At 36.0% G+C, this 25998-nt stretch overlaps 1 protein-coding gene across 2 annotated transcripts; it reads right to left on the bottom strand.

The window, feature by feature from the left end:
• Positions 1-2810: 2810 nt before the first annotated feature.
• Positions 2811-25998, bottom strand: ERCC4_1 (DNA repair endonuclease XPF). 2 transcript variants are annotated; one of them, XM_051210807.1, is made up of 12 exons: positions 25785-25998; positions 22139-25747; positions 17067-17684; positions 16679-16828; positions 15160-15460; positions 11640-11875; positions 10259-10867; positions 8949-9128; positions 7722-7905; positions 6783-7039; positions 5373-5536; positions 2811-3064 (listed from the first exon to the last, which is right to left on the bottom strand). In XM_051210807.1, the coding sequence occupies exons 3-12, from the start codon at positions 17676-17678 to the stop codon at positions 2884-2886; spliced, it is 2874 nt and encodes a 957-aa protein (XP_051070827.1). In that variant the 5' UTR covers positions 17679-17684; positions 22139-25747; positions 25785-25998; the 3' UTR covers positions 2811-2883. The 2 variants fall into 2 exon arrangements, with proteins under 2 accessions (XP_051070827.1, XP_051070826.1); XM_051210806.1 differs by having other exon boundaries at positions 8949-15460; positions 16679-17684; positions 23398-25998.

Genomic DNA, 25998 nt, shown 5'->3' with positions numbered 1-25998 from the left:
TATCGTTCAGACAGTCATAGAATTAGTACATGTTAATTTGTTGTACGCTCATTAATTTGTTCATATTCGCATGCTAACGTTTCCATTTTTGTCCGCGCCTTTTCGATATTCATTTATTCTTTTGCATAAGTATGACATTTTCATATAATACGCTCAACCCTCATGTGACACTGTACGTTATCGAGTGTTGTACAATTTTTTCGCTACTTATTGTTAACGTTAACCACTTACCACTTCAGTGTTATTTTCGAAAACAGACATTTTTTAAATGTGCTATTTTCTACGAGGGGGCTATGTAGTGTCAGTCATTATTTTAAGCCCATATATCTTATATTCTAGTTTTCGGACATTCCATTTTATTCATTCTACTTGAGTCATATTTTGACCTTGTCAATTATTCACTTATCAGTCTTGACTGTTTTTATATATGAGCGTATATGTGTGTACACTTCATGTCCCATGACTCATCACATGTTTGTAGTTTATTTTTGTCTGACTATAAATACTGAGTAACGCTTGATTAAAATGGAGTTGGCTTCCCAGCCATCTTCCATACGTGTCATTTTGCTTTGCTGTGCTTCATTCACTTCATGTACGAAATATATGTATTCTCAAGTCAATTCTCGTTATTCGACTTATTTAATTCCGTTATTGGATAACGCGATTTAAGTCGACGATTATATACGAGAATCAACGATAACAATCATTCATACGCTCTAAATGGAGTCAGATTAATGGGCCGCCAAAAGTTAGTCTAACTTTTATAACTGGACTATCATCCATTTCATGAAAGACATCAAAAACAACATTTAACGAAACACGCCCTCGATCATAAATTACGATGGTGTAGATAATAATCCCAACTTCATTTTTAGCTGGTCACCAGGTACAAGGTTAAAATTGCCAATGGGGTGAGGTTTACACTCACGGACGAGAACTAGCCGTTCAAATGTAACTTATATTTGCCACTATGTATGCCGCAAAAAACTGTATTAAATAGGAATTCCCGAAACAGTTCAACTTAAGCCTAATAAAACTAGGTGAGTACAAATGAACGTATTGAATTTAGAATTCGAAATCAACCATCATGTTTTCATACAAACACCACAGAAATTAACCATAAAGTAGGCGCAGACGTCTCAATTTTTTTGTTCCGTTCTAGCTGCAGACAGGAATAGTGTTGCATCTGACATTTTATTCGTTGGCTGATTATTCACTCTTGTCATAAAAACCGGGTATTCAGGGCATATATGTAATAGTGTGGGATAGACATACTATCACATTAAAAACTAGTCAGTATAGTCCTATATCAACGTATCGATCCATTCCCTCACTGTTAGCTCTTGACTTTGAATGATTATTCTCCCTACACGTTTGTAATTATACGGCACATAATGCCCAGTTTCATTCACGTAATTAACTGTTGAATCTTTTATAAATTGAGGTTACGGACACAAGCATGGGGCATAATCAGTTTGTTTCCTATGTGAGACTTAGTTGAAATCTAAGGAGAAACTGACCGTATTTTTGCTATCTCATACACCATAACACATCTTAAACCTCTTGGATGAACTATTTTAAATTCATCAGTGAACACTAATTCGCTCGACAAGTCCCCAAATCAGAACACAGTTGGACAGGAAAGAAACCATATTCTAAATAACAAGGGTAGATGGTAGTAAAAAGCACAATAAGAGAAACGTCAGTGTATTTATAGTTTATACATGGGAAGATTCTAGAGATCTACGGGTAAAATTCGTCAAATAAATAGGCCTTTAGTAGTTGACTGGTTAATGTAATTAGGAAACATTTATTTGTATTATCCAACTGAATTTAGGTAATGTTCGAAAGAAAGAACTATAGTGTGTGTAGGAGCATCATTCTGTTGTGAGAAGTGAAAATATACCCCCATTTCAGGATGGCATCGGTTAGGGAAACACTAGACAACTGTTTCATCCAGGTTTTGGAAAGAACACGGTATTATTCAGTCAGAAAGTAAGAATCAACATTATATGGTGACCTTGATATATTTCTGACATCAAGTGAAGCTTGCGGACCAATTAAATAACTGTTTCGGAATTGGAATGAATTTATAAAATCCTGTTTTCTCAATAATGCTGGTTGGATACATGCTTCAATGTCGTTATTCCAGTGGGTTTGTGGTCGTTCAAAAACTTAGAGATCTGCGTAATTTATTTTCACGAAAGCGTCCACAATGTTTTGGCTGCACTTAGTAATATGGCACATACCAGTTGTGCATGATTATAGAGGTGGAAGATTCTTGAAAATGCTTCAACACTGATGCTAATCAAGCAGGTCAAAGACGCAGAATTAAAAATTCACTTTAGTTTTGGCACTCTATTGCCCTCACTATTTCTACCTCCTTGCTAGTTAGACTTGGTGTTAGCTTCTCTACTTCTGCACAGCATGACAAAAAGTTCTAAGCCAAATACCTGTTGGGTATATACAAGCTATGCGGTGTTCTAAAAAGCTCCATGTCGTTATGTTCTGCTATATTGAGTTCGGATATAATCAGTACTTGTGACATTATGACGAACATATTCGCCAAAAAATACATAAATGTAATGGGGTAAGTAAAAATGTTTCCCGTGAAAAGGCATGTTCCTTCTGTATTGGAGATTGGAAATTTATCATTATCTTATTCTTCACACCGTGTACATGAAAGATGAAAAGAGTATGCCGAGCATTTTCCCTTATTCCGGTGAACAAGTCAGCACGCATGAGAAATATTTCGAATTGATAGAGCAATATGGTAACAAATAAGTTGCCATATGAACATTAAAAAATGGTTAGAATAGGAACTTAAATTTTATTTTATGTACAAGATTGTTACAAATATTTATCATTATTAATTAAATCGGGCTACATTTTGATAGGCCCACAACCTTTCCCACGACGTGTTCTTACACAAGCTGATAAATTTAGTCTGGCTTTACGTCTGTTTTGACACTTGAATGGTTCATCAGCAATATCTGTCGAGGCATTCGAAACTAAGCCACTACATTTGGAATGGAGGAAATTGTGCAGTTTAACAGCAGATTCACTGGAAATTAACAATTTAAACAAATAGATCAAGTTGGAATTGGACACTACATGTATAAACTATTATTAAAACGGAAAATACTACGAAAATAATGTTGATTGTCAGCTCAAAATAAATTAAATGAACATGATTAAAACAAAGCATAATTGGGACAATTACAAACATTCCCACCAAGTTGCACTGAGGAAGTCAATCACAATGTAATAATTTTACGTAAACTAATTCTGCCACAAGTGAAAATTAAAGGTTATTTAACATGATATGACCGACTGAATTCTGATACGATGATCATTATGTATTTCCATTGGTAGTATACGAATCGACAATAAACATAACTGCTGCTACCCGCAGAACCATATATCTCAATGAGTATATTTCTACCTCACTGACCAAGGTACCTGAAATGTTGATTCCCACCTTAGGCTCTCCCTATCATAATACAACGATATTTAGTCAGTCTAACAGAAAATCTTAGAATGCATCACAGGATATCACTCGTTTGGTTTTGAAGATACCAACATCTACGATAAAATTCAGTCATACATGGGGTAATCCATTTAGAATAGGACTCAAATCTGATTTGTAGAAGAAACCAATTTGTTGAACAATAGAAACGAGTTTTTTGACGTCCGACATCAACCGCTTAGAGCAGAGCCTAGATAGAAAATACTCCATGCATCTGCGGAAATTTTAAATATGCAGATGATTAGCTTAGTCTTAAATTTGTGAATATCTCTTAATATTCATCACATTCACCTGGCAGCTCTGCAGTTAAAATTTGACATCTTAAGTGGTTAACCCTGGAAATTTGTTATAGTTGAACATTAACGCTATCGTTACGCTGAGAAATGTAGTTTGTTATTAGTTGCAATCACAAGGTTGAAATTTTCAGAAAAGTTCTTATTAGTTGTGACTGAATGCCTGACTATTAAAATTCTTAATTGGTGGTCTTGTAACTTCACGATAGTTGCTGATTCTCATAAGTCAATACTGAATATAAGGAAGAATTAGGTAAAATATCTTTAAAGAATGTACACACAAGTGATGGGTGGTTATCATAAAGTAGAGTGATCGAAAACTATGAAGCTGAGGTGATAGCAGAAGAAAACCTTTACGAATCATGAAATATTGTAACAACTAATTTAACCGTATTATTCTGTACTGTACAGTTGGAAATTGGCAATTTATTCAATGACATACAGATCCTGAAGTAGCTCATAGTACTGGAATTCGCGTGACAGCGGATATATTGCCAGTGCATTTTCAAGAATCATTACATTTTAGCTCGGTGAAGTTACTATCACGCTCATCTTTAAAGATAACCATAACATACATATGTCCATTGATGCGATACACAGTGGAGAATAGTTTGTTAGGATAATATTTGTTACTAATTTCCCACATAAAATAGTAGATATTGTGAAACTCTGATGACTTAAATAATATCCGACAACACTTTAAGATGACAAAGACCACTGTTTAAGCTAGCTCTACCTTGTTCTGTACGGACATCAGAACTTTAAAAACACATTAGTTCTGCTGAATGTACCTTGTATAACTTTGTCTTTTTCTGATTATTTCCACCACATTTTTGTATCTTCGTTAATTTTAAATCCTCATAATGTTATATACTAGTTGAGATGTATTTTGATGACGATCATACACCACTTTTGAGAACAAAAAGGATTTGAAATTAATTATAACGGAACAAATAGTGTAAGAATTGGGACTGGTTTATTATATTAATATTAGTTTTGTTGTATAGTCACTAGACAACTGGATTACTGTGTATTCCTATTCCATTTACTATAAGCTTTCAGTTAATACATTAATTACTCATTTACGACTTAATATTCTTAAATTTGTTGCCAATTTATTACTTACAGTCTCCCCTATTCATAGTCACTTTTGTATAGCTACTATTTCTTTATTTTATGGTGTGATGCGGTGTGGTATGTTTGTATCTAAACCATATCTGTTTAAAATACAAATATAGTGGAGGCTGGCTACTACTTTTGGTCTCAAAGTGGGGCGTGGAGAGAGGCTCGCAAATAATGGAGCAGTGGGGACTGTCGGCCCAAAATCAATAGCGCTAGTCGGGCATGTGATTGGTCAGTTCGAGGGCACTAGGATATTGAGTTAATAGTACACACTAGACCGAATTGGGATTAGGATTCTGATTGGTGACTTAACACATGGCATTACTCAGAGAGCCACGTGAGATAACGAAATTGAAGCAATGAATGAGTCTTCGTATGTTAGAAGTATTTTGAAAAAGCAGAATGTCAAAAACAGTAAACGGCCATACCTGCTATCCAAAATTTCTGCTAACCTTTCCATACTGCAGTTAACCAAATCGTATAAAGAAGAAACATGACTCATTATGCGCCGGTAGTTTTTCCATGATACACCTGGTAATTTTAATAGCATGTCAACAGCCTCAACATTATGATCCTCTAAATGATCACCATCCTGAAAGAGTAAAGCATTCATTCGAACAGAGAAATAAGAAGCCATGACAAAAAACAAGATATTTTGAGTAAGTTATTTTATGAACCGATTGATGTTAAACCATTGAAAACTTGGAAGCACTGGACGGCGGTTTCGTCCTATTGCGGGACTCCTCAGCAGTGCGCATCCACGATCTCGCCCGCGGGATTCGAACCCAGGGCCTCCAGTCTCGCGCGCGGACGCTTGAACTCTAGACCACTGAGCCGGCATCCAACGGTTCTAGTTCTAATGATAGGTCGTGACCAGTGGAGTTAATCCTAGTCGGATAGAGACAAGTATCTACCTACCTATCTATCTACAGTGGAAGATGGTCGCGCAATTTCATGGATTGGTTGAGGTTAGACATTAACACCGTTGGATGCCGGCTCAATGGTCTAGATGTCAAGCGTTCGCGCGCGAGACTAAAGGCCCTGAGTTCGACCCCCACGAGTGGGATCGTGGATGCGCACTGCTGAGAAGTCCAACAATAGAACGAAACGGCCATCTAGTGCTTCCAGGTTTTCAATAGTGGCCTAACATCAATCGGTTCACGGTCTCCATCAAAAACTTAATGACCTCCAAAACCCTGAAATGACGTTATGTTACGTCATTCAAAGCTTGTAAAACGTCAACATTCAGTTTTGTCCCTAGTTTATTTCACGGACCATAAGTTTTCGTTTGATATATGATTCACTGCCATAGCCTTTTCTGTTCCAAAGCTATTGTAATTTAAACGTAATCTTTTGTACTCTTTTTTCTACCCTAATCCTCAGTTTTGGACGTAATCGTATTTTTCTAAATGTTTGTGCGTTGTGGTCATGTTAGTCATCTATTCATGTATCTTTTTGCACTAACCTAAATCGGAATCGATGATAAATCGAATAGTGTCCCAGTTGACTCGTCTTCTCGCTTGTGCGCACTTGTCGACCAATCAGGTGGTAGAACATTTTTCGTCTCTCCACCCAAGGCTGTTAGTCTCACTTCGAACTCACGCGATTCTAGCCTCAATGTTGAGCCAGTCAGCTTATCATGTCAAAAACTTAATCTAGATTTAAACAACTTGTCTGCTGTATATTAGTGGGTAAACTGATCAAGGAGTTAACAAACATAGACGCGATAAAAACATACTAGACACTAATAATTGCTACAAAAAACAATATTTATCCTTATGGATCTAAATCTTCAAAGTACGTTAAAAGCATCAGTAACTCTGGAAAAAAGCTCATACCTGAGGAAGTTTTTCAACACTTGGTTCTGGTCGACCAAGTTTGATCTCCGCAAACAATTCTGCAGTACAATAGGGAGTCATGCTCCAAAATATTCGTAGATTAGGAAAGTGGATAGTGAGCAAAACAAGTTTAGATAAAAGATGATGGGAATTAAACTCTGAACTAGGGTTAATTGCATGTCGCCCAGTGTACAAGGTAAAACCAACTGCTTCACTTCCATGAAATCCTCTTGTACTCCCATGATTTAAACTAGAAACTATGTTAGAACGGAAAAGGAATATAAAAAGTGATTGTTTGTTGATAAAAATAAGAGAATAATATAGGTTCAACCAAGTACTTTACTTACAGGGAACAGATTGCAAGTTGCATATTTTTATGACGGTTAACGACACAAACGAGTTCGTCATCTCGAAGTGGTGGATCTGAATTTCTTAGACTAAACAATTTGAAATTATCATCATACATAGTAGTATCTAAGACGCATTGTGGTTTATTATATTATACAACCAGGTTATATATTGCAAACAAGATTCATGTACAGAAGTTTAAGAAGTTGGATAGTTCTTACCAGATGCCATACAATTTACATATATTCAAAAACATATACAGGAATAACTAGGAGTTAAAATGCTCAGTTTTAGGAGCATGTTTGGAAATAGAAAAAGATCTTTACCAATGAAATTCCCAAACATTGGAAAGATCTAGGATATCGAATAGACAGCTCTCAATTACTCAGAATAATCTGTAACTGTAAAACACTGATTCTGTTGATGTTTTCAGAAGTGGAGTTGGAGCTCCCGACTAAACTTTATTCTGTGTAACCAGGTGATACAACAGGTTCTCATATGGTAAGCGTAATACATAATCTAATCAGTAACCACGTACTCAGTTATTCTGCTGCTTTATTATTAAAATAGTTATGAACAAATGATGATTACCTTTATTATGTATAGAAAATTCAATTAGGAGAACTGGACTTGTATAATGACGTGACATTGCAGTAGCTTGATGATATAGTCGTCCAGAGTTAAGAGAACCAATCAGATCACTAACAGATTTTCTTTCAACACACAAATGCGGAGCAAGAATATAATCTGCAATACTTAAAGTCATAGGTTCTACCTATATATATATAAGCAAACAAATAGGATTAATTAATTTCATTCAAAAAGAACAAATTATGTATGAACAGAAATTACAGTTAAATCAATGAATATGAGTGTCGAAACTGATACTTCATGATAGTTCAAGTTTAATGGTGAACAATCATCTCATAGAAAACATTTCTTGAAAATAAACAATTCGACTGCATTTGGAATGGAATTTTTTAAAACAATAAAAAATTCCGTAACAGGATAATAATGTCCTGTTAACAGCAAAGATTATGAGAAAATCATAAGGCACTTTCAAAATTATTTTCAACGACTGGTTAAAAGTTTAACGAAAGCTCAATTCTTATGTATTATAAAACACATCACAAAGTTTGTCTACAAAATAATTTTCTGAGTCCATGTAATTTAAGTATTTTTGATGTCTCCTTACTTTTCATAGATAATAGGCTCAGACGGAAAAATCCATACAAAGAATTCTTCTATATCTTAGAAATTTGGTACTTAGAGGTTATGTGTATATCGTTATCGTTTTATGTTATATGATCTTTCACTGTGACTGACAAATTATGCGAAAATGATCGTATATAACGGAGTGAAACTGTTAACTCATTTCAAACAATTCTGGAGTTTCTGATTTTATTAATGAATAGCCAGTTTCTTCGTCAATAAAATTCTAACACTTTCAGTGAATATTTCATACTGATTTACATATATAAACCCCTTCTACGTCAATCAGAAGTTAACAACTCTGAATTCGTAAATATTTAGCTGTAAGCTTACATATATGAACACTTGATTTCTGAATACTCCAGTATTCAGTGATGACGATTGGTTAATGTGATCTACTAAGAATTTCAGCTAGTGATGGTGACTTTTATAACATTAGAACATTTACTATCACAGACACAAACTTAGTAAGCAACACGAGTTAATCACCCAAATGCTGAGCTGTAAGTATTTTTCATCAATTTACATCCTGTTTAAGTAAAAGAACTATCCAATATTATTAACAGAACTATACGTACAAATAAAGTGTGAAAGTAGGTTTCTTACTTTTAATCCTTTTCTGTGTAAAAGTGCTGGTAGCTCACTACGAAATTCACGCATATCTACAATTACACGAGACACTGCTTGATTATCACCTGCGTGTAATTTTCCATATGGTATTGTTGTATCTTTTGGTATAACAAGAGTGCTACTTAGCTGAATAAGAGATTCAAATGCTTCTTTTTCCTTTGGAAGAGAAAACAGATTATACATACAGTTTACTTTCCTGTTGTTCAATAAATCAGGTAACGATTTTGATGCACATAAAAGAGGTCTGAAATAAGCTATTAATGACTATAGAACAGAATACTAAAGGCAGTCGACCATAATAAATTGACCTTCGAGTAACAAAAATTCGACTAACAACATCCAAGAAAACAGCCAAGGTGAACACATTGTAGTAACAATACTTTAACGAATATTACTCGAAGTTCGAAAATAAGATGTTTAAATTGAAATAACAGAATATTTCTGGTGTTTGCCTACTTGAAATGAGGCGGAACTGCATTAAATAGACAACCTAGTGGATAGGTGAGAATAGGAAAAAAGTGAAAGACCACCTTGAACGCTACAGTTCCAACATTAAGATGCGTCTGAAACCTAAGTGTGGACGTGACAGCAGCGCTCAAAATTTATGTCTGCTATAACAGGCCGTGGGGAAAAGTACGGATAAAAATATATGTATGACAGCGGGTGAGATAATGCAGTTAGTCAGATTAACAGATAATAGAAGTGACACCTTCAGACATTTCAACATGTACTTTTCGGCTAGAGGGATACATGCTATAGAATACATTAAGGGAAATTGTTTCGGAGGTGTTAGAAAAACTGGTTAATTTTACTAGTGATCTTGTCCTTTTTTGAACTGATCTACTTTACCATAATATTTTCTCATCTATAATATTTACATAACCATTTGTGACTATGTTAATTATTTTTGTCGAGGTATTACAAAATTTGTAATGAAGACATCCCCATTAATTACCGTGAACAGTAAATCAAAGTTCTCTTAGTTTGAGGTTTTCGACCATATTCATGTTCAATGTTATTTCTCAGGTCACCCACACATTTGTTATACGAAAAGAACGTAGGGAATCTTAAATTTACGTGTTAATCTCTGTAGCTTCACAACTAGTTATGCTACACAGTCGAGTCCGTAAAAAGAATTGTTTGGTGTTACATGTTTTTACCTAAAATGAAACCACACCGTATATTTAAAAAGTCCACTCTGAAGAGTAATTACTGATATTTTGCACAACTAAGTTATAAAAATGATAAATGTCTGAGAAAAATAAATGAGCTGAAAATCAACGTACTTTACGTAAACTTGTTAAATATCGTTGTTCTTCAACGGAATTTTCATACAGTACAAAATATATTTTTAATGAAGGTAAAGAATTATTAAGCTCTCTGATGTTACTTGAAGAGTCACTTTTTGAGAAATGTTGAATTAGAAGACGTGCATTGTACACTTCTAATTCTCTGACCCATGATAATTTGGGCTCATATAATATCACATAATTAGGTTGAAGTACATCTAAAATATATGATAATCGATAACCATATTGTTGTACAAATAAATCGGACTCATCTTGGTGATCTTTTGCTGACCCATAAAACTGACTATTTTCATCACCTGAAAATGTTGGTGTTACACGTATAATAATTTTAAGTGAATTAAACATCTTTATATTGGATGAAATTAATAAACTAGGATGAATGCTAACTTCATGACATCCTAAAGGCAAACGATTATTATTGTTAGTGATTTTTTCAGTATTATCCATTTTACAATTTTCCTCTGATGAGGATGAAGTGTCATCATTATCTCCACACAATTCATCAAATTTATATTTTTTGCAAATTTGTGTTAGAGTAGTTACGGATGATTCTCCAGAAGATTTCGGATTCATTAATTTGGCAGACTATTTTTCGTTTTTTTACAAAGAAAAACAAAAAGAGAAATTTAGCGCACAAGAAAGTTAGAATGATAATTTGGAGGGAAATAAAACTACCACAAAACAAAATACTAGTAGTTGTGTATATTGGCCAAATAAATATATATTTCGTTGAAATCATGAACCGATCAATGGTGGTCCACCATGATTTCAGCGGAACTCAACAATCTCCACAATTCTATACTGAAAATTAACGTTTGATCGTGAAATTCACCAATTCAAGCCCGAACTCTGAATGCGAAAACGATGCGTTCAACCTCTTATACTTCCTTGTTCGTAGCTCTCTTCTGCAGTATGTTTTGGTCTTGTTTTGTTTTTATTATTGCTTTGTAATTTCAAACTGTAATCAGTCATTATCATCCTTTAACAAACTTTTCATGATTATTGTCCTATTATTATTACGACCTTTATGTTTTTCATTCTTCATCATATCTGTCAAATGAACAATTATCGTTCATAATTCTGACCCGGAAATTATGTTCATTCTCCTATTTTCCTCTAACCCACTGATTATTATGCAATCTCACTTGATACTTGAAATCTCGAATCACTTTACGATGAGATCTTTTCTATCTTTTTAGTGACATATTCACCGAACAACTACAAATGTACAGCTTAAGTAACTGATTTCGTCGAATTATCCCTGGTTTCTCTTTATTTTTATTCAACAACAAAATCATTTAACTGAGATGCAAACGTCAATTATATACATAATTTTATTTCATACTGTATACATTACCTTCTGTAGTATTTTATGCGACTGTAACTCAGGTAAATCTGAAGTTTGAACAAGAAACTTCTTAATAGATTGTATTCCACGTTGTAAATAACGTTCAAGATACCTTGCTGTATTTTCACGACTGACAAGAATTAATATGGTATTACTTAATGTTTGATCAGTTGTGTTGGTATAGATTTCATTTAGTAGTTCAACAAGTGCTTTCCATTTAGGACTAATCTCAACATTTAATAATTCTATAAAAGTATAAGTCGAAAAAATAAAAATTACAAAACAATAAATCCTATGATAATTTTTTTTGATAAAAAAAACAAGTGATTATTTTACTTACTTTGAGTGAACTACGAATTAATAGCCCCTATATGGATGAACTATTGAAAAGTTATGGGGAAACTAGAGCTTTTTGGTTGAAATATCATAGCCGTTAAAATAATTTAGAATCAATTAATTGTGATATCAGCAACTACTATCAGTTTAAGATACTTAGATGATAATTACTTATGAAGAGAGAAAACTAGAAATTCGGAAACAAACGGGGAGGTTACAAAAAACCACGTTTTAAAATATCAACAAGATATTAACCCTTTTATCCCATAGGTTTTCTGGATCGAATCAAATGGTAACACTTCATTTTAATACATTTCAAGGTGTAATCACATTTGAATCATGTTATATTGCTGAAGCTAACGTGCACTTATATGGTCTGGACTGAATAAGTAAGTTGGGACTATATTTGCAGTTATTAAATAATATATACCTTCAAGTACAAAGGACTTTAATAGCAGACTTACCAAATCAAATTATAGTTTCCTGAAGTATTTAAAGACGACTTGTGCTAATGAACAAAAATCCAAACTACTTAACGGTACCTGTGTTTCATTCGAAGCAGCTATTACCTTATCTGCTACTTCCTGTAGCCAATCAAAATACTAAACTCACATAATCTGCTTGGATGCGGTAGCAAAAAAGTAATCATTTTTATTTGTTTATTTAAAATACATAAATACTAGTACAAATGGGTACCAGAATGAGACCCATATGGATAAGAAAATGAAATTATCGTCAACATCCGAACAGACTGCGGAACCTTAGAGAACTAATTCAGTAGAGACCAAGTAAGTTTACCTTCACACCAATAATATAACATAATTTAGAGACTGTTTCCGATTGATATGTAGCATCACAATTTAGTAATATCTTGAGGTGCGATACCCCATTGCACTTTCATAACCTGACGCGTTTCGTGGAATGTTGCTCAGCTTACGTATTTTCACAGTTCGGTCGACACGACCATGATATATGTAATGTCTATTTGATAGTAAGTAATATATCCACCAGCTGCTAGCGATAAATTTATACCCCTAGCGGATCCTTGAATTAGTGTCACGCTTGGATTGGGGGGGGGAAGTTCTTCGCCTCACAGTAAATTTGGTTATGTTGCAACGTTATTCAAAGTAATCATTTCTGTGTCCGATTTCGCTGCATTATTGATTGCAATGTTGTTTTTGAAATAACAAAAGTGGTAAAAATGCTATCCACTGCAATATTGACATGTTAATGGAGGCTGTTTTGTGTTGTTGGTTCGGGAGGACTGGCTAGGTGATTGATTTGAAGCTAAAACTATATGTACTGAACTGAGTTTTCCCGGGTGCTGAAAGATTTCCTCGTCACTTTTAAAGTTTATAAGTCGTTGACATACTTCAGTAACTGTACGGTGTTATTTGGGAGTCCTGTTCAATCTTACTCAATAGATGCATGTCAATATCCGCATCTTTAGGGTAATGGAGTTCACGGATAAAATTAGGCACTTGGATTGGTCATCCATAAAAGATAGTAATTTAAAGTACTCACTTTATAGATTAGCAATGCCTTCATACGTAACAAAGTCATTAGTTTTTCGCTTTGTATTTTATGGATTGATACCATGTCTTAAATAGTGAACACTGGTCTCAAACATTTGGAATAATGTCTTTGAAATTACGACCACGTAGTTGATATGGTAATATGAAATGAGTACCTTCCTGTTAAGTGATACCCAGTTTGCATGGAAATAGCGACGATTTTCGTGTGGCACCTTGATGAGCAAACTCAAAGTAAAACAAATTTCCATAATGCTTGGATCAAGAATCAAAAACAGCATTAGCAGTAAGATCATAGAAAACTTCGTTATATTACAGGGAATTCATCTCGCTGATGATGAGTTTCAGGATGTAGTAGGAAGGATTTAATGTTGTTGTACGTAATCACTATGTTACAGCTTCATTAGTTTCATGTACTATTAAAAAGCCAACTTCACATCTAGATAAGTTGTCACTGCGTCATAAATACCTATCGCGGATGCTATGACTCGGTTACTAGCTACGTGGATCGAAATATCAACATAGTAATGAACCCAACGTAAATACTTCTTGAAGTACACTTCAACCAAACTCGTACTAAGCCTCCGAATGACTCTTGATCAAGTTCCAAACGATTTACAGCATGAAAGAAAAACAAAAGGTTTGTTCACCGATGATGACGGGAAAATTAGTTGGGATTAATAGAATTTTTTATTATGTGTTTAGAATCAGCACCTGATGTAAACGTACGCGAGCGGTTTGAGAATTTAATCATTGTTACTGATATGACATCAATTTATTGGTCGTTTGTGAGTGAATTTTCAGGAAACGATCCATCTCCTAACAATGACTCGTGAACGGAATGGTATCTAGGCTCAATATGGAAGAATTCACTGTGGTGCATTTTAAGGATACAATATTTTCACGCGTCCACAAACATAAATTTTACTTCAGAAACCAAACATCCACAAGAAGTATTTGATGACAAACTGACCAAATATATGATGAATTTTGCGTTGTAGATATGATCCAACGAACAGAATATCTTTTAGGATACTGCAAATAAAAAGACGATTGAGTTTTTAACACTTAATCAAACGGTCGGATTACATACTGTTGGCTTCCATTGGTTTGTTAATAAAATACACTGTTAGTTATGTCATAATATTTAATCACTTATATCTATTATTTATTTTACCTTATACGTTGCTGAATAAGTGACAACGAAATTCTCAACGAATTCACTGTTTTCTATCGAATTTGTTATTCTCGCTTAACAGAAATGAAATTATGGCATTTCAATGAGATAAATAAAGGTCATTGAGCCATGAAAAGGAATTTAAAACACCAACTAATAAAGATCAATTTAGATAATATATAAACTCCTGGAATTTCCCATTACGATTTCGCACTTTAAACACTGAATATTTATTGACGAATATCTCAGCTCACTGATATTACTCCGCAAACTCTATCAGCCAGGATTACTGAAAAGATTTTTGACACACAACTATGTAACCATACTATCAAGCTAACTGTGAACAAGTTATTTCGAAATTAAATAATTACGAATTGTTTTAATCCCTGAAAACTTAGATGAATATGAAAATGAATAGTTGACAAAGCATAAAATGCTGTCAACGAAAGTACTTACAGTAGTTTAAAAAAATGTAGGAACATACTTTTGCTGTAATCAGCATATACACGAGACCTTGCAGACGCCAAAAGACGATCAGCTTGATCCATCAAAAACCAACTAGGACAACCTCTTGAAGCAGCCATTTTTGAATTTATTTCACTCTTTTGAGTTACGCCTAAACTTGCTAAAGCGGCTTGACGTAAACCTTCCATATTGGTTAAAAAGTTGACAGCATCTCCTTCAATCAATAAGTGGAGTAAACGCCTCAAGCTTGAAATATCTCCGACAAGACGTCGACTGACTGAACTGAGCTGATTCCATACAGGGTCAACGTATAACGAGACCTTATTTAATTGGATGAAAGATAGAAATGTGAGTAGTTGATATTTCGTTCGAAAAAAAGAATTTTTAATCACAGAAATACATGTTGAAAATGGAGCTGTAACAATTAAACGACAAGGCTTCGTAAGCTTATATTACCGGAAATGACATTTACTAACTGATCAACTTTCGCCTCTCAGCATTACTAGACTCATGACACAAAGGCTCTCTCGTGGAACAGATATATGTAATCTTACACGCTGTGGTAGAATCGCAAGCTTCTGGCTTTACTTTCGTGTTTCTCATTTATTTGCCCACTGTCTGGCTTCAGCTGATCTAGTGGTAATCGGCTTCAATCTTATTACCACTATGAAAAAGTCGGCTTGACTGTTAACGTGTCAATTTTACAAGGTGGATAAATAACCTTAGTCGAATAAAGAGAACTTGTGTCTTTATACTATTGTTAGATCAAGATTAGTTATTAAAATAATTTAGTTATACATGATAATGAGTAAAGACGCACTAACAGACAGAGTCGCAAAAAAACATTACGAAACAATGCACGGCAGTAGATGCATGACCACACAAAAAAGTGATATTACATTGCCCAGAGGTCGACCTACTGGCAAACAATATTCCACCCATATCAATTTAACAGTCAGGAAGTCCTCAGCTCTTTATCACTTTGAGAACACATTACTCTTATTTTAATATTTTATTAAAAGTATGAATATAGTATAAAAATGAAACTGGTCTGCGGCATTTTAGTCGCGAGACACTTAAGTCAGGTGAAACCACTTATTACTGGTTGGGTTTAAATGCTCTAACTCGATATTTCCCAAGTACACTAGCAATTTCACGGATACATGAATTATCATTACGTCATTACCACCTCAGGTCTTAAACCCAATTCATCTCAAAAATATATGGTATACACCATTCTCGATATATTTCCTATACCCAACAAATTTCTAGTAAGGTTCATCTAGACATTTTTACATCCATAATGAGATATAATTAGTGGTTTACAATTTAGACATAACGTAATTAACGTGTTATATAAGATTCTCAATTCACCAGCCCACTTAATTTTTGGTCAGATATTCGAAAAGTATCTACTAGTCCTCTAGAGTCACTTTTGGTCTTAAAAATGGTAATTTATTTGAAAGATCCACGAAATGTTGACTGCAGACTTTTAAAGACAATACTTTAAGATAAGTTGAAAGGTATGAACAACTTACAAGACTGTCGAAATTCGGTAACAGAGCTTTTTCTAAGGTAAGATCGTCCGTATTTAGTGTTGGATTTTGATCGCATAATTCTTTCAATGAGGCCTTCATAAGGTCAAGTATACACGACTGACAAATAATCATTTCTGAAGTCAACTTTACCTGATAAAACAAAGATTACGTAAGACAATTAACTAGTAAATTTCTAAAGATGTTGAAATAAGTATAAATACAAGATCAATCCAATTTAGGATCTTCTGAGTGTAAGTTTATCAACGACCAAACCACAAAGATAAGATCGAGATGCACAAATGTATTCATCCTACAAATATAATCGCTAGTGGGTATGTGTTTTCATTCCAAAATGTAATAGCAATAGTTATAGTATAAAAAATCTTACGCGAACTTCTTCCACATCAGGTTGGCTTTCATTTAGACAAGAAACAACCTGCATATTGAATCTTGGCCAAAGAACAAGCTTTGAAATACCCAGCTGCAACATAATCCTTTCTGCATGATTGTAACCAGAAGTCAAAGACAATGAATTATCACTGAAAGCCTTGATAAACAACTGCGGATTGCGTTCTCTGAGAAGCTGAATAGCGAAACTATCTTGACAAGCCTCGTGTAGCTCATGTGCTCGAAGAATTAAGACACCGGAAACCAAAGTGGCAGGCATTCTTTCCATCAGTAAGTCCACAACTAATATGCGAGAACTGACAAATACCACACCACCTCGCTTGTAAATTGCCTCACGTTCCTTATTATTTACCTCGGCAGTAATTATTCCAGGAGAGTGGATTATTCCATTCTTTTCCAGTATACCTGTTAGAAAACGAGCTTCTGGGAGACGATAGTTCGAAACAAGCACTAAGTTGTGAGGATCTGAATGTAACCTTAGTGTGTTATAAATAATTGTATCCATTCCCAGACCATCAGCAAGCACCAGCAATGAGCTTTCGTGGTGAATGTCGACAAGAATAGAAGCCTCGTACTCAAGCAGTTCATACATTTATGACTAAAATAAAATAAAAATAGGTTATTGGAACAAGAAGAATAATTTACGAAAGTTTTACTATATATATATATATATATATATATATATATATATATATATATATATATATATATATATATATATATATACATAAACCAGTGTGTAACCCTAATTAGTTCTAAATAGCTAGTACAAGTATCAGCATAGGATAGAAACATTAACAAGAAAACCAGAAAAAGAATAGTGAACGTACGAGTATTAACAAACTAAGAGAGAAACGCAGAAAAGAAGGACCTCAGCAAGGAATAAAAGGCAACGAATTGACAAATACTTAATATTCACAGGAAGAAAGTTGACTCCATATCAAATATGACATCTAGTCTTGGACTACCTAACACGATTTTCTGGAAAAATGTACTTAGACAGCGGCTTCATTTATTACTTGGACTAATATACATTTCTCACAGAATGATTTTTTACGCTGATCTGGTTATTTTTATTTGTTCTTCAAATCTAACCATCACAGTTCAGAGTAGACGGGTGACCCGAGATATGAATTATTTAACCGAGTAACGTAAGGAGGTACAAACATTCAGGGTTCAGCCCATAGGGTAGTAGTAACAAATAGTTGAAGACCCAAAATGACGTGCTTTGAAATCAACTGGAGGAGTGCAAATCCTCTTACTTCTTATTTGCCTCAGAAGCAGAAAGATTTTAATACTCGTTATTTAATTTCACTTTATGGCCTACATTCTCTTCACCTTCTTAAAATTGGTTTCACTTTGAAAACTTTTTCTGTGGCGTCACAAATTGAGTCTATTAATACTTAAATCCTTTTATTTTAATAAATACTACCTGGAGTTGTTCGTTCTACTTTTATGTTTTAAACTTCGAATAGTTAAGAAAATGAGATGAAATAAAAATTGGACACATTTGTTTGATAATTATCCCTTGTATATACTTTCTACTTCTACCAATAGACTCACTTCTTACAACAAACTGCTTAGGCGCCTTTCATTGTTTCCCAGTTTCTGGACAAAACTTTAACAGTGTAAATACTGATAATCAAAGTAGGTCCTGGACTTGAAACAGGGATTTCAATAATCTATTTCACCACAATATTGATTTCGTGTTTCCTTATACTTTATTTATTTATTTGAACACATACATATCCGTACAGAGGGGCACCAGACACATATGTACCACACAAAAATAAAGAGAATGGGAAGAGAAAAAGAATGTAAGTTGCGTATAAAAAAAAGAACAATGACGACCACAAATTAGTGTGTGGTAGTGAAATAATAATAATGGGGGAAGCAGAAAAGTAAAATTAGAAAGAACTCTTTCAGTTACAGTCACCTTTTATGAAGCGAAAAAAGGTTACAGCAGGATCGCCACTGGCTTCTATTCTGAGCCATATCTGATAACGTCTCTAGCCACTGTGTAGCACCATCTCTAGGACCCCAGTCAGGGAGTCGTGAAGAACCAACAGGAGCCAGCCCTTTGCAGCTTTCTTTCATACCACGACACCATGTCATACACTGACCACCTCTCTGCTTTTTCCAACCAGTCCCAGAGTCGGCAAATAATGCACGACGTGGAATTCTCTGGAACGACATTCGTAGAACATGTCCAAGCCACCAAAGTCGGTGTTTCAAGATGGTGACACCAATTGCATTATCGTCTCTGTACCCGAACACACGATGCCGAACCTCTGCATTACTGACATGGTGTTGCCACTGGATGTCAGCAATCCTTCGGAGACAGCGATGATCAAACACAGAGAGTCGTCTAACATCCCCAAATCGGAGAGGCCAGGTTTCACAAGCATAGAGCAGAACTGCTCTCACCGACGCGTTGTAGATCCGACCATTTACAGCTAGACTGACATCACGAAGGCGACAAAGATGGCCCAGATTGGCATTGATCTCATCACCCACGCCACTACCAGAACTTATGCAGCTGCCTAGATACACGAACTCCTCAACTGCTTCTATCTGCTCACCATCCAGGGTGAGTACAGGATTAGAATCCTGCCAGTCTTGTAGAAGTATTTTGCAGTTCGAAGGTGCAAAGCACATACCATACCTACGGACACTGATTGCCAACTGATTAAGTGCGGATTGCATGGCTTGGGTATTTTCGCACAGTAAGACAATATCATCCGCATACTCAAGGTCGAAAAGTCTTTCCCCAGGCAACAGATCCACACCGCCATTACTTACATCCATCAGAGCTGTTTCCAGAAGATCGTCGATGGCAAAGTTGAAGAGGAATGGTGAGATTGGGCAACCCTGTCTAACCCCACTGCTTGAATGGGATAATGGAGAGAGGTGGTTGTATGCCCTCACTCTGCCTGAGGTGTTTGTATGTAGAGCCTTTAAGATGTTAATAAACTTCTCAGGCACACCCTTCTTCAATAGACAATCCTAGAGAGTAGTCCTGTCCAACGAATCGAAGGCAGCCCTGATGTCAAGAAACACTACGATTGTTGGCCTTTGATAAGTATGACGGTGCTCTAACATTTGGTGGAGGGTGAAGATGTGATCAATACATCCTCGACAAGAACAAAAACCAGCCTACTCCTCGCGAGTCAATAATTCTCGGGTTTTGAATAACCTACGAAGTATGACAGAAGCTAATAGTTTGGACGCAATCGGAAGTAGACTTATACCACGATAGTCATTACGTAACATCCTTCGTTTGTGGTCAAACTCACGGTCACCAGGAGTAGACCGATGGGCTTTGATGAATTATAAAAGCCTGAAGAAACCCAGTGCTTACAAGCGGGAAGTTTCGCGAAGCCGCAAGCGGCTTTACTCACCATTTTCATAGCGTCATGAAGTTGCAACCAATGATCATCTATACTTTTTGGTGGGATGGTAGCTAGCCTAGAAGCTAGCTCGATTCGATACTTACTTGCAACAGAAGTTGCGACCAACTTGCCGACATCAATCCATTTAGGACGATGAATTCGTTGGCCACTGAAAAGTAAGATTGGCGCAAACAAGGACATGATCACAGCTCATATAAGTACTCCAAAAGGAGCGGCAGTCTTGTGCACAACCATGCCAGCGGTAGCTGATCGCGATGTGATCAATCCGAATCCAGGCTTGAGATACAGAGGGAGGACGCCAGGTGGCACGTCAGTGATGGCTGCGCCGGAAGTTAATGCTAACCAGAAACAGGTTACGGTCTGTGCACAGTTGCAGTAGACGGCCCCGTCATCTGTCCTGTGACCAACAAGTCCCCATCGGCCACCTAAACGAATCTCTTCTGTGCTTAGATGCCCGATCTGAGCATTTAAGTCTCCGGCTGGTAATACAATATTTGTAGGACGCACTTTCTGGCGAAGAACAGTTAACTGGAGGTAAAACTCATCCTTGATCACATCTGGGCTGCAATCTGTCGGAGCATATGTGGAGATGACGAAAATACGTCTTCTCTCACGCAGATTTCTCACCTTAATGTAATTTTCTAATCTAACAGCACATAACCGACTGTTAGCGGGAATCCAATCGATTAGTGCTGCCTCAGCTCTAGCGCTCAGTGCGACACCAACGCCAGCAAAACTAGACCAAGATGCTACAGGGTCTCCGGATAAACGCACGTAAAAGAAGCTTTTTGAAGCGACAGATGGAGAGCGAATTTGTAGTACTTCACCAGTCTTGAATAGGGGGCTCGGATAGACAGCAGACGCTGATATTAAGACTTTCCGAAGACCCCTGTGTCCACCGATGCGGTTAAGGTGTCGAACATTCACCATTCATCCTCTCAATTTCGTAAAAAAACCCCGCCGCTAAACAGACAGTGAGTAGGACTTCCCTGGCAGAGACTATATACGCGTGGCCATGTGAGAGTATTTCGAGAAGGAGAGCCGACTCATTCCATTCTCGGCCGTATGAAGACATTTGGGGGCTTTTCCTTATAGTCCTATTTTTAAACCGTTTATGAACAAAAATCGATATTTTTATTGAGTTCCAATTCATGAATTCCGAACGTTTATTCAGTTTCTGTGTGGCCGACACTTACCTCCTCACACCAGTTAGCCCTCGTGAAGCATAGGTCTCTGAATACAGCCAAAACTAGGTACCGCTATTTAAGTTGAGTGACTAAGTGATAGTCGCACACGACTTTTTGTCACCTCTTTATTGCCAAATATTAGATATACTATGACGTGAAGTGGAAGTCATAACTTAAATATTAAATTTTGGAGACTGAAAAATCCAACCGAATTCTTATGGTTCACAAAATGTTGAAAATCTGAAATTTTCAAATGCATTTGTAAATGTTTGCGGAATAAAAAATAGTAAGAGTTAAAAAGAAAATATGTGCAGCATATGAGCTTATCTGCAACTTCGGCTCCAAAGTTTGTTACTATATCACATGCTTAGTCCCATAAAATTGCTGACCACAGAAATTTTAATACAAAATTATAGCTAGTTTACAAAACAACAAACAACTGAATCTCTTACCATCCATTAAAAGCTTCCAATTTTTTTTACCGGGCCTGCGCACAAATTGTATACGTAAGCAGCAACGTAAACCAAACTTTATCATTCTAAAAATACCACACCCGATGTTAACTCAAACTATTCAATATCTTTGTGGCGAGCTAGTATATACGAGTTGATGTCAGAGAGCTTGCGTATTCTTGTTAGCTAGCGATTCCGGATGTTTTGGTTGTATTCAGTGAGGCTTCTCGCGGATGCAGTAGCCCTAGTGATAGTTAGTTTGATTTATTCATTTTTCCCATGTTCTTTTCAATGGACTATAGGACTGTTAGAACTTAGAATATTATATTAACAGTAGTTTAGCTAATCTCAGTCAGGGTAACGGGATATGAAGAATGTCTGATTAGGTGTGAATGAAAAGTGAGGCAGGATTGAAATGATAATTAAGGCAAATACGTAAGTGGGGAGATATGAAGAAATATCAACACATGTAACATTGGGTGGGGGGAGGCTGGTCACTCCAACTTTATCCTACTCTGTGATTTCACTAGTCATCCCACCTGGCTGAGGGAGGTTCGCGTGCTTTTGTATGCTCATCTAATACTTGCTTGCAACGGTCCATCGAAAAGGCTATAGGTACGATGGTTATGAGGGCGTTTCATGTAGAACAGATACATGATGCATAGACTGAGGTGTTACTTTGGTATTTTCCTATTAGTGGACAACCCTGTGAGGATTTTCAAGTGCGTCACTATGATGACGCTCTGGTAAGATTACCTTACTGCAATGGTCGGAGCAGGTTGTGATGTCACCCTTCTGTCTTCTGTAGGTTAGTGATTTTATTTATTTAGATACACAAATATTGGCAAAACTGAGCACCAAAGTAAATCGCTCACAGACAACAGTCCTAACTCTCTCATCGAATTCCCACATAATAGGGGCCCTGGAATTACAACCCCTTTGATCGTGTAACTCTGTACTATTTCTTAATCTCGAACTATCAATCAAAGTCAAGTTGCGAGAACCTTCTGCATGCATTAGGATGTATTTTAGTAAAATGGGATTTGGTTACCTACCGAAATATGACAACGCAGGTTGTGCGTAACTCGGTCAGATAGCTAAAATCGTCTTAGAAGTAAATCCCTTGATGAGATGAAAATATTCAGCTATTCGTGTCTACCCTGGAGGTACTATCAGTACTGGAAAACGTGCAGAGAATAGTGGAAATTTGGAAGGATAAGGAACAAGAGATGTGAGCCAAAAATTCAGTAAGCCCGTACATAGGATGCGGTCAGTCTTCAGGAGTAAGGGTAAGAGGTCAAGTGACCCATGTTAACCATTGAGATTTATAGTACTGTGAAGATACAATATCTCTTCGAATGTATCAACAAGTTCTGATACTACGTTTTCTGTCAGAGAATTCCAGTAATTAACAACTCCAGATTTAAACGATTTGATCTTGGTATGGAACTATCTGAGAATATCCTTTCAGACTACCTGAAAAGAAAGATAAAACATATTAGTACAAAAACCAATGTTTAGTACATTGTAATACGTCACCCCACGATCTACTGTCGGGTAACAGAAATGGGTTGAAGCGTCCCAGCCTATTGATAAGACAAGTCAGAAAGACTGCAATTTTGGTTCCTCGTCGTTGAACCCGTTGCAGAATATCCGTTTCATATTTGGAACAACGATCCGTTGACTGAACTCGGTATTTCAAACGAGGTCTCACATACGTCGGGCAGAATATCCTAGATGTATTTCTCTCCAAGTTATGACAGGCTTTACGGATTACCTACAAAATAAGGAAACTTTTGGCAGCGCCCATCTTAGTTACCCATGATTCTGTGCTCATTAATTGCTGTGGCTTTTAAAATAGTATTATTGATGTTAGTTGAAAGCCCTTCATCTATTATCTACTTGCATAATTCGTCACAACGATCTATTTACCATACCATGAGCATGCTATAATTTACTGCTAACAAACACCAGTCTCCAGCCTTCACATATTCTTACAATAACAAGGTGCTGTTTACTCTCACACGTTGCCTCCTATCACTAAGAAATTCATCAGTCTGATCTTGATGTATAATCCATTACGAAGCCTTCCCACTTTGCTCAAAGACCCAAATGAGAGATCTAATCAAAGTTTTTACTGAGGTTCATAAAAATTACATCTACCGGAATATTTTCACCTTTTGCTAAAGCCAAATCCAATTTCGGAATCAGATTAGCCAAACATGAAAGATGTGTTCAAATATAATAAACAAATAACATGAAAGACGTGATCTAAGAGCCTGTCGTCCTTTAGACAGAAAAACATTCCTTCCTCATGACGCAGAACACCAGCCCAAATAATATTTTTCATTTATTTTACCAAAACAATAGTAAAGTTAACCTAGTGGTAGTTATTGTTAGGAATAAAACAAACATACAAACTAGGAGTGAGTAATATTTTTCAGTCAAGTCTATTTATTTACTATGAAAATCATACTACATGTTAGATTATTGACTAACTTTAGTTACTTTCGTCCAAATTTATTCACTGACCGAACATTTAAAATGATATGTAACTCTCATTGTGAATGTATTAATTAGTAACTGCTGAATAAAGCATCCTTCTGTAGTCTTATTTTCTTTCTTGTTACCATACCAGTCTTGTTTATTTCAATAAGTAGCGAGTGGTAGTTTGTAGTCAAACTAAACAGTCTCCAGACTACTCGTTCTGACACACCCGTTCTCCTCTTGATTCTATCTTCCAGTTACACCGGCGTATTGCTATTATCTTTCTCCTGAGAACAAGTTAACTTGAGATTTTGTTACTCAAACCCTAGGAACCTTAATAAGTATACGTGGCGGGGAATCAGTACTACCATAGGCTCTCTTGCTTAAACTTATTAGTTCTTGACATGAGTACCTGATGAACAAGTCGGGAATATGAGACAGACAAACAGCTCAACTTAATATGAAGCATATGAAAGTCTGGATTCAGGATCCGAGTCACTCGACCCCTCCAAGCTCCACGCAATAGTATCAGGAACAATTTGACCTTTCCTTCTTTGCCTCTATGATTTCTATTCACCATCAACTGGACCTTTCATGATATGACTCTCTAAGTCACTAATATATCTAGATTCTCTGTCGAAGTGACTCGAGATATAACTTTCACATAAGATTAGCTTGCTGTTCTATAAGAGTTCGTTCTTTATCGAAGGCTCTCGGTTTTGTAGCGCTTTTCGTAGTTTTACTAATGACGATAAAATAATCTTTGTTATCTACACTAGAATTTCTAACCAGAGCCTCCTGGATCAGTAATGTTTTACACGGATAGAAAAACAAACAGCTACAAGCACTGGTTATATGCAGTGTAAGAGCGGACTTGTGAGTCTTTAAACTACCTTGTCAGATTCTATCAAGCTATTCAGAAGGCAGTAAGTATAAATGAATAGCTTAGCATCTCCGTTATAGAACTTAAGATATGGATAGAGATCGGAACTAAGGATTAGGACTTATGTATACATAAATGATGTAACCAAAATTCGGTGAAACTATAACTTATGGATGACCTTTGAGCGACATTAAAGCAGCCTTGAGGGTGTCCATTTACTTGTTAGGGCTAAATGGGAGCTATAAACCTGTGTGAAGAATAAGGATTATGATTTACAGTTGGTTAGGGTTATGAATTAGATTTAAAATTTTCATCACGAACTGACATCAGCTAAAATCCTAAAGCGCTGTTTAATCAAATTGTAACACGTGTAATCAGCAGTCACTGGAAGACGGGAAGACCTAAAGCCCAACACACACAATGTTAACTGAACACTCTACACCACAGAGAGAACGAGGAATGGAGGCCAATAGACGTTTATTTAAAAATT

This window comes from Schistosoma haematobium, chromosome ZW, assembly GCF_000699445.3.
Source record: "Schistosoma haematobium chromosome ZW, whole genome shotgun sequence".
Lineage (NCBI taxonomy): Eukaryota > Metazoa > Platyhelminthes > Trematoda > Strigeidida > Schistosomatidae > Schistosoma > Schistosoma haematobium.
The sequence above is the reverse complement of the archived record's forward strand: the minus strand, read 5'-3'. Positions and strand labels throughout refer to the sequence as shown.

Bases quoted from the DNA above. Each gene is read 5' to 3' on its own strand.
- ERCC4_1 (XM_051210807.1), bottom strand. From the start codon at position 17,678: ATGTATGAACTGCTTGAGTACGAGGCTTCTATTCTTGTCGACATTCAC. The intron at 15,461-16,678 runs GTAAGTTGTTCA...CAATTAAATAAG, and splicing joins TACCGAATTTCGACAGTCTT to GTCTCGTTATACGTTGACCC. The intron at 10,868-11,639 runs GTAATGTATACA...AACGAAAAATAG, and splicing joins CGCATAAAATACTACAGAAG to TCTGCCAAATTAATGAATCC.